General features: G+C 38.2%; 2 protein-coding genes across 2 annotated transcripts; both read right to left on the bottom strand.

Annotated features, from left to right (window-relative positions):
* Positions 1 to 3,913: 3,913 nt before the first annotated feature.
* On the bottom strand, positions 3,914 to 6,193 carry LOC138884140 (uncharacterized). Its single transcript, XM_070165047.1, has 5 exons — positions 5,881 to 6,193; positions 5,253 to 5,776; positions 5,064 to 5,180; positions 4,945 to 5,008; positions 3,914 to 4,146 (listed from the first exon to the last, which is right to left on the bottom strand). The coding sequence occupies exons 1-5, from the start codon at positions 6,191 to 6,193 to the stop codon at positions 3,914 to 3,916; spliced, it is 1,251 nt and encodes a 416-aa protein (XP_070021148.1).
* A 69-nt stretch (positions 6,194 to 6,262) lies between these two features.
* On the bottom strand, positions 6,263 to 6,637 carry LOC104224092 (uncharacterized). The gene has a single exon (XM_009775666.2). It carries the CDS (start codon positions 6,635 to 6,637, stop codon positions 6,263 to 6,265), a length of 375 nt encoding a protein of 124 aa, XP_009773968.2.
* Positions 6,638 to 10,027: the final 3,390 nt, after the last annotated feature.

Here is a 10,027-nt window from a genome sequence, read left to right as displayed (position 1 = left end):
GTACAGAGTAATGTGAAAGGACGCCAGGGAAGCGGTCGTTAGAGAATAGCGGTGTGCAGCGGTTCAGAATTGAATCGGTGTTTCTATTGTTGATGGCTCGAGAAAGATGATCTTTTAGGAGGTTTAGAGTTGATAGCAATTCACTAGTTCTAGTGCTACAGGTATGAATTTGATTTGAGGCAACATTTGGGCAGCGAATAATGAGGAAGGGCATGACGGGCGGTGTCTCGCGGTGGTTGAATTAGTAATAGGTCAAGTATGAAAAGCAGAGGTCGAGTAGAAGATAGTTTAGCAGTAGCGTACGGATTTTGCGGTAGGATAGCCACATGACTTGAGAAAAGTTTGGAGTGATTTGGGATTCATGGTGGACAATAACTAGATCTACGGACTTAATTTGGAATGCTAGCTACTGTACTGAGAAAGATGGGATACGACAGAAAGGAGTTTGCTTGATACAAAGGGGAATTCAACATGACTTCAGATTGGAATGTATTGTCGCACTTTTGGTTGATGTCAATGGGGAGTGAACGGACTTGTACAACTGGTGAACGAGCACGGGCTCAGGAGGGTTTACTAATTTCATAGTAAAGGTACCCAGTGCAGCGTTGTTGGAATATGTTGACATGGAATTTCCACAAGTGGGTTATTTTCTATGAACAGGTTAGCGGCTGCGTGGTGTTGATGAAGCTTCTACGAAGGATTCTACTGGCTATCCGGTAAGAGGTCGAATGTGAATGTGGCTAGTGATTCAAAATATTTAAATGTTTAACAAAAAGATTTTGAGAGACTTGGCGAGTTGATTGTACCAGATCATGGTAATTGGGAAGGATGAATCTTGGTGGTTTCCGGGGTTATGAAATTGTAGCTTCAAGTTAAGTGGGGGAGCCCCACTATCTACGGTTGGATTGTGTGGTTGTCTGCTTGTGCGATTTCTGGTCAACGGTGTATTGGTGGGTCTTTATGACTAAGGAAAGAAAACATCAGTGGTAATTCGAGCAAATGATTTGAGGAATGCGTGTTATATTTGGTCCTTATTGATTCATTTTCAGGTTTTGGGAAGACTCAGAGTTTATGCTTCTTGTGGGTGTAATGTACAAGGAAAAAAATTCAATCGGGTGCTTCTTTGATAGGGTGTTTACGTGCTAGCAGAGCAATAGAGTTTGGCTTATATTCGGGGCCACATCAAAGTGGGTGACTCTCAATAGTGGTCCTAATGGGTTCAAGAATTTAAGTGCAGTGCCTAAGGACTTGGGATGTTCTATGGTATCATTGGGTATGCGGTGCAGCATTGGAGGAAGGGAGGAAATAGTTTCGAATTCGCGAAAGGTCTTGCAGAATGTGTGTACCAGTTGGTGATCTTATTGTGCGCGTAAATAGAATATGAGATGGTTCATGGGTATTGAGACGATATGGTCTCGTGGATTGGGTCACTCGGGACGAGTGTTGTTGGTTTTGTTATGTTTGAAATGGGGCTACTATCATTTCTAGGGCAAGTCCTGAGTAAATTGGAAGAAGTGTTCCAGTTGGAAATGGTTGAATCAGCACGATAGTGGCAATGATCAGTTTCTTCAGCGCGAAGTCATACATGTAGTTTATGGTTGTATACTTGGGATTGAGCGCCACCACAACTTGGTTGATTTGGGAGGTATTTGATTCAAATGGCTTTATTGTGTGAATGGATTTTGGAAGAGTTATGGCGGTTTAGATCACGGCTTTAGGTTTGTATTTTTCTGTGGTTTGAGAATTTAGTTGCGTGTTGCATTGGATCTTATGAAATAAGCTGAGTGAAAAGTTTTCTAGCCAAGAAAGTGTTTATTTTACTAGTAGTTGAGGAGTTATGATGAGTTCTTGTAAAGATCGTTGTTGAAAACAGAACAGGAAAATGATGAAAAGAAGCTCGAGGGCTTTTTCTGATACCTCATAGAGTATATATACACATGTACTTGTACAACTGGCAACAACTAATTCTAACAATGAATTAACTAACTCTAATTGATTACTTGAACAATACAATAAATATCTCAATACCCCCCCCCCCCTCAAGTTGGAGGTGGTGGAAACACTGCCAACTTGGCTAAAACACCTGAATGTTTGACACCTGTTAAAGCCTTGGTAAGAATATCCGCAAGTTGTTGATCAGTTGCAATGTGATGCAATGAAATAAGGCCCTCTTGCAGTTGTTTTCTCACAAAATGGCAGTCAACTTCGATGTGTTTGGTACGCTCGTGGAACGTAGGATTTTTAGCTATGTACAAGGCTGACAAACTATCACAGAATACTGGAATAGGGTGTATAGAGGGAACTCTCAGTTCAACCAAAAGTCTGCTTAGCCACACCAGTTCACCAACTACCTTTCTAAGTGACCTGTACTTTGCCTCTGCAGAAGATAAAGAAACAGCTTCCTGTTTCTTGGACTTCCAGCTGAGTGGACTGTTTCCCAACAAAATAATGTACCCACTTACAGATCTTCTTGTATCTGGACATGAGGCCCAATCTGAGTCATAGAAGGCTCTAAAATCCAATCTTCAGATTTGGACATAAGGACGCCTAATGTAGGATCACCCTTGAGATACCTCAACAGATGGTAAGCAGCCTTCAAGTGAGGCTCTCTAGGATCTTGCATGAATTGGCTTAAATGTTGAACCTCAAAAGCTATGTCCAATTTAGTATTAGTAAGAAAGTTTAACTTCCCTATTAGTTTCTTGTAAAAGGTTGGATCATCCAAAGGTTTACCCTCCTTGGCTTTAAGTTTTTCATTAGGATCAAGTGAGGAACTGAAAGCAGTAATTCCAAACAATTGTACTCTTTCAATAAGTCCAGAACAAATTTTTTTGGGAAATGATCACACCATCAGGCTTGTCCAATACTTCTAGGCCTAAGAAGTAGTACAAATTACCTAAGTCCTTTATCTTGAACTTGTCATGAAGAAAGGTTTTCAATTGTAGTATTTCTTCCAGGTCTGTCCCTATGACTAAGATGTCATCTACATAAACTGCCACATAAACCACTGAATCTCCATGTTGTTTGTGAAATAATGAATAGTCATTTAATGAGTGACTGAAACCTTTAGAACACAAGGCCTCAGTTAGTTTCTCATACCATTGTCTACAAGCTTGTTTGAGGCCATTTAAAGACTTATTTAACTTGCAAACCAGTGACTTATCCTCCACCATTAGGCCTGGTGGGATCTGCATATACACATCTTCATGTAAATCCCCATAGAGAAAAGCATTGTTTACATCTAATTAGAACATTACCCAATTGTTCTTTACTGCTACTGCAATCAAAGTTCTCACTGTGGTCATATTCACCACAGGAGAAAATGTTTCTGTGAAATCTACACCTTCTTGTTGAGTATAGCCCTTCACAACTAGCCTGGCTTTATAACTCTCTATTGTGCCATCACACCTGTGTTTTATTTTGTAGACCCATCTACAACCTATTGCTTTCTTATCAGATGGAAAAGGTACTAAATTCCAGGTATTGTTAGCATAAAGAGCCTCAACTTCTTGAATCATGGCTGCTTGCCAAGCAGGCCTGACAACAGCTTCCTCAAAAGAAGATGGCTCATTAACATTGCAAATACTGTTTACCAAAGCCTGACTATTAGGATTCATTGATTCATGGGCTATGTGGCAGCATTTAGAAAACAAAGTACTGAGAGAAAAAGAGTGTTTATCAGTGTTGCTGATTTTGTGGACATAATCTTTTAGATATACAGGAGTTTTGTGTTCCCACTGTGATCTTCTCAAGAGTGTGGGAGGATAATGTACTGGTGAAGAATCAATGAGTGGAGGTGAATGTGGTGGAGATAGTGCAAAGGTGCTAGGAAGAGAAGTTGGAACTGGAGAAGTAGAAGGTGAATGAGGTGAAAGAGGAGGAGTAGGTACTGGATCATCTGAACTAGGTGAATTCATGTAGGATGATTCGATGGGGAATCATCAGTGAACATTTCTGTGATATTATTGTGACTAGCAAGTTCATTAGATGGGAAAACATCAAAGTATGTAGGAAATGACTCAGATTTGGACTTGAAATGAATTTCAAAAGGAAAAATGAACTCATGAAAGATAACATCTCTGGTGATGTGTATTTTCTTGGTTGATAGGTCCAGGACTTTGTAGCCTTTGACACCAAAAGGATAGCCTATAAAGACATGTGGGACATATCTTAGTTCAAATTTGTTTAAGTGGACCTTGGGTATTGTAGGAAAGCACAGGCAACCAAAGCTTCTTAGTTGTGTGTAATCTGGCTTCTTGCCATATAAGACTTCAAAGGGAGATTTGTTTTGGAGATATGTAGTAGGTAGTCTATTTATAATGTGAGTTGCTATCGGGACACATTCCCCCAGTACTTCAAAGCAATTTGGATTGGAAAAGTAAGGCTCTAGCTGTCTCAAGAAGATATCTGTATTTTCTCTCTACCACTCCATTTTGTTGTGGTGTATAAGGACAAGTTCTTTGGTGTACAATTTCTTTTGACTGGAAGAAAGTATTGGTTTCTAGGTTGTTAAATTCCAATCCATTATCAAACCTAATGGACTGAATTTTGGTTTTGAACTGATTTTCAATTAGGAAAATGAATGCTTTGAGTGTTTGTAGAGCATTACTCTTGCAGGCTAGTAGTTGAGTCCAAGTAGTTCTAATGTGGTCATCCACTATAGTAATAAAGTACTTGTATTTGTCATGAGTATGTTCATGATAGGGTCCTCATAGATCCACATAAAGCAATTCAAAGATTTTGGAAGAAGTACTGACTTTCTGAGGAAAGGGAATCTTGTTTGTCTGGCCATGGGACAAATTGTGCATATGAATGGTTGCTTTTGAGAAAAATCAGCAAATATGGTGGAGATGTGTTTCATCTTTCCAAATGGTACATGCCCAAGTCTATTATGCTACAATATATTTACATTGTTGGAAAAGCATGAAACAGATTTAGACATACCATCATTCAAAGTAAAAGTACTAGCAGTTGAAGTAGGAATGTTATGCATTTGATTCAGAGATGACTGACACAAATGAAGGTGGATAGCAGTACATATTATTCAAGGAAGAACTATTAACATCACATGAATGATTAAGGGTCACAGAAGAGTTATTGTCTCTCAAACACTTGGAACAAATCAGGTACAAGCCATTCCTCACTTTACCAATCTCCAGAGGCCTCTTCACTGAAGGGGCCTACAGAAGACAAGTATTGTCAGTGAATGATACCATCTCTTTGAGATGTTTGGTCAACCAATAGACAGACACCAGATTGAACTTAAAAGAGGGAACAAAAAGGACTTTCTGTAATACTATTTTGGATGTAAGAACAACATCACCAATTTTAGACACTTTAACTTTGTATCCATTGGGTAAGACTACTAGAAAGGGATAAGGTAGGAATTCGATATTAGACATTAGAGATTTGTTAAAGTTCATGTGATTGGAGGCCCCTGAATCTAGTATCCATGTGTCAGTTTTGGACTCAAAGCATTTGCATGAAAGTTTACCAAAATCAATGGAAGAGGTGCACACTATCATACCTGCAAAGTTGGCAGTATTGATACTAGATGAGTATGAGCTTCCTGATGATTTCCCAGCATCTCCATTCCTCCCATGAAATTGTTGAAGTAAGCTTACAAGTTGTCCATATTGTTCTTCAGTGAGATTCACATTTCTGCCATCATCTTGTGTCTTGCTTTCAATTTCCTTGCCAGCAGTATTTACATCGGTAACTCCTTTCCCACTTGCAACTACTCTTTTCCCTCTATTGTTGTATCTAGGACCTTGACCTTGACCATAGTTGTGGGTTTTGAGAATTGTCTAGGGGTAAAGTTCTGAGTAGAGTTTTGGTTGTTCTGTGGATAACCATGTAGCTTGTAACACCTATCTTTACTGTGTCCTGGTCTTTTGCAGTAATCACATACGAGTCTGCCTCTAGAAATTCCACGATAATTGTTATCCGTTGGGAAGTTTGTCTTAAAGGAACTCTGTCCTGATGTACTCACATTCAATGAAGTTGAATCAACAGTTAAATGGTTAGTTGGCCTAATCTCTCTTTGTTTTTCATCTTGAACTGGAAGTGAAAAGGCTTGCGCTAAATTTGGTAATGGATTCATCATAAGTATGCTTCCTCGAACTACTGTGTATATTTCATTCAGTCCCATAAGAAATTGTATTAGTCTCCTATCTTGTTCAGCCTTGTACATGCTCTTTTTTGCCCCACAATTACAGATACAATTGCATTGACTCCTCTTATTCAAAGTGGAAAGTTCTTCTCAGAGTTTCTTCAACTTAGTGTAATAGGTAGTAATGTCAAAAGTACCTTGAGAAAGGTCATTGATCTCTTTCTGAATTTGATACAGCCTAGCTCTATTAGTTTGTTCATAGCGATCCTCCAATTCCTTCCAAAGCTCAACATCATGATTTGCATATTCTACACTATCTGCGATTTCTTTAGAAAGAGAGTTTAGAATCCAGGATGTCACCATATTGTCACAACGTTCCCATTGTCGAAATTGTGGTGATGAAGGATCTGGTTGTCTCCACTCTCCACTTATGAAACCTAACTTGTTCTTCACAGACAAACCTCTCAACACACTCCTCCTCCAAGACCTGTACCTTATTCCGTCAAATGTAGTTGAAACTAGCATAGCTCCTAGATTATCAAACGGGTGGAGGTACAGAGGATCACTAGGATAAAATCATGTGCCTGTCGGAGTGACGATGGCAGTAGTTTCCACTCTAGTTGAATCGTCTTGATCAGTGACAACCATAACAAAATGTAATTGAGGGAGAGAACAGAAGAATTTTCAATTCTCAACTACTACATATTTCGACATCAAGTAAATGAGACGAAAAATCAAAATTAGGGCTAAACTCAAAATATTTGATGAAATCAAAAACAAAGGAAATGGAACAAGAAGACAGAAATGAAGATGATATATGAGAATAACCGCGCTCTGATACCATGTAAAGATCGTTGCTGAAAATAGAGCAGTTGAGCTCAGCCATGTCTGCCATGGCAGGTGAAGAAGCTTCTAGAGCTGAACGAAGAAAATGGAGAAGAAGAAGAACAGGAAAATGATGAAAAGAAGCTCGAGGGATTTTTCTGATACCTCATAGAGTATATATATACATGTACTTGTACAGCTGGCAACAACTAATTCTAACAATGAATTAGCTAACTCTAACAGTGACATTAACTAACTCTAATTGATTACTTGAACAATACAATAAATATCTCAATAGTTCTGATAATCTCGTATAGCAGCATGATCGGTGCAAGGAGCAGCGTGGGAACGGGGAGTTGAAGGTCAAGATTGTGGTTCGGTGTTGATAGAATGTTACGAGCTCAGATGAGCAGGAGTGAATTTAGATGTTCAGGGTAAGCTGGCATTTTCTTCTCTCGTTCCTCTTATTTGTTCAATCACCCCCTATATGTTGAACGTTTTATTATTAAATTTGTTATTTCCAAATTCCTTATATAAGTGAATTCTTCTTCTTAAACATGCATGCAAATACTTCTTCTCGTGGTCTCATGGGCTTCACCTGTTATACATTCTCTAAAGCAGCATTTTCTGCAATACTTTCAATTGCGTTGCATACGAGTATTTTCTTGTTTTTCTTTTTCTTTTTTTTACTTCCCATGCTGTCAAAAGCAGATGGCAGACATGAATTTTAAAAACAAACTACTGCAATTAACTCCATATATATCCAATTTCAGCTCAGTGTTTCTAGAACCATTTCTGCTAGTTGTTATCTTTATTTTGAAATGCATGTATTGAACAGACTATTATTTTTATATCCTAGCTACCAATTAATAGTTTAATATTGTAGTTTGATTAAGATAAAAAATAATCTTTTTAATTTTAATTCCGGTAGGTATAGCAATGATCAAGTTGACTTTTATAAAGCTAACCCCAAATGTTCTCTATGGAATGTAAACCTTGAAATTTGTTTAACTATGGAACGCCAGCAAGATAGCTTCTTTTCATCTCCTGGTATTCTGGAATGTTCATTTCTTTCAGAGTTTTGTGTAGTTTTTTTCTTTTCTTTTTTCTTTATTTTCATGTTTGATTGCTATTGTCTTGTTTAACTTTCCAGTTAACCAGAAGATTTAAGGATGGCCTACGCTGCTCTAAATTCTGTTAGGCTGACAATGGAGGAGCTACTAAATCAAGATTCATGTCTATTTCCTGGAAAGAGAGCAACATTTGAAGCTCTTCATAATGAGGTTAGTTCTTTGCAGGCTGTTATTCAACTAACTTCAGCAACAAAACCCGAGATGAGAATTTGGGAGGGGCTGATAAGAGATGTGGCTTATAAAGCCAAAGATGTTGTTGAGTTATATCTATGCACAAGGCAAATTAATAGAAATGGTGAGAATGAAGGAAATGCACACATGATATCACAAGATAGATTACAGTAATTACTTAGAGAAATTCCGTCTGTAAACAAGAAACTGAGGACCATTAATCCGTTTGATCATGGCAACAAAGATTTCCAAGCAGTGGAGTACTTACTGATAGGACCAAACCTATTGTTGTATGTGAACGTAGACAAAACAAAAGAAAGAAAAATCAAAAAGAGATGAAAATATGATGTAAGCGCTTACATCGACATTCTTGTGATGTAAGCGCTTACCTCGACATTCTTATGATGTAAGCTCTTACATCGGCATTCTTATGATGTAAGCGCTTACCTCGGCAGGGCATTCAAATGCCTATAAATAGGGGTCTACATTTTCATTTGTAGATCATCCCAAAACTTCTTCTTTCTCTCTTCAATTAATAAAGAGTTATTCTTTATATGGCCGTGGAGTAGGCAAAAATTGTCAAACCACGTAAATCTTGTCTTGTCTTGTCTTGTGCAATTTATTGATTTTCTCTCTTAAATATTCTTTTCCTTCTATTAGCTTGACACACTTCCCAACAACTGGTATCAGAGCATAGACAGTGTAATTTTGGTAGAAAAGTACAGTACTGGTGCAGGTACTATTCACAAGAATAGTGCGATATTATTGATCATCGTATTGTTCATAGGCACTATTCACATAAATGTTTTGTGAAAAATGGCATCGGAAGAAGGAAGGTTAAGATTGACAAGTTCAATGGCAAAGATTTTGGATTCTGGAAAATGCAAATAGAGGATTATTTGTACTAGAAAAAATTATACTTACCTCTGACCGAGGTGAAACCGGAGACTATGTCCAAAGCAGATTGGGATCTATTAGATCGCCAAGCTCTTGGTGTGATTCGTTTGACGCTAACATGAAATGTGGCGTTTAACATCATTAACGAGAAGACCACTACATGCCTGATAAAGGTGTTATCAAATATGTACGAGAAGTCATCTGCTTCAAATAAAGTTTATTTGATGCGTCGATTGTTCAACTTAAAGATGACAGAAGGTGGATCAGTCACGGAGCATACAATGAGTTTAATATAATATTAACTCAGTTGAGTTCTGTTAATATAACAATTGATGACGAAATCAGGGCGTTGATTCTACTATTATCTCTACCGGAGAGTTGGTCTGCAACAGTAACTGCAGTTAGCAGTTGATCAGGAAGTACCAAACTCAAATTGAATGATATTAGAGACTTGGTTCTAAGCGAAGATATTCGCCGAAGAGAATCAAGTGATTCCCCAGGATTTGCTTTTAGTACCGAAAGCATGGGGAGAATCAACCAAAGAGGACAGAGTTATGGTCGTGGCAGATCAAAGTCAAGGAGAAGAGGACAGTCCAAAAATTGCAAGGACATTACTTGTTGGAATTGCGATAAAAAGGGTCACTACAGTAACCAGTGTAGAGAACTAAAGAAGAAGAAGGAAGAAAATTCAGCAAATGTAATTGTTGAACAAGTCGGTGATGCACTAATTCATTGTGTAGACAGTCCAGTCGAATCTTGGATTCTGGACTCAAGTGCATCCTTTCACTCTACATCATGCAAAGAATTATTGCATAATTATATTGCTGGAAAATTTGGGAAAGTTTATCTAGCAGACGGCGAACCTCTCGACATTACCGGAAAAGGTGAA

The sequence above is a fragment of the Nicotiana sylvestris genome, chromosome 2 (assembly GCF_000393655.2).
Source record: "Nicotiana sylvestris chromosome 2, ASM39365v2, whole genome shotgun sequence".
In the NCBI taxonomy this organism is placed as follows: domain Eukaryota; kingdom Viridiplantae; phylum Streptophyta; class Magnoliopsida; order Solanales; family Solanaceae; genus Nicotiana; species Nicotiana sylvestris.
The sequence above is the reverse complement of the archived record's forward strand: the minus strand, read 5'-3'. Positions and strand labels throughout refer to the sequence as shown.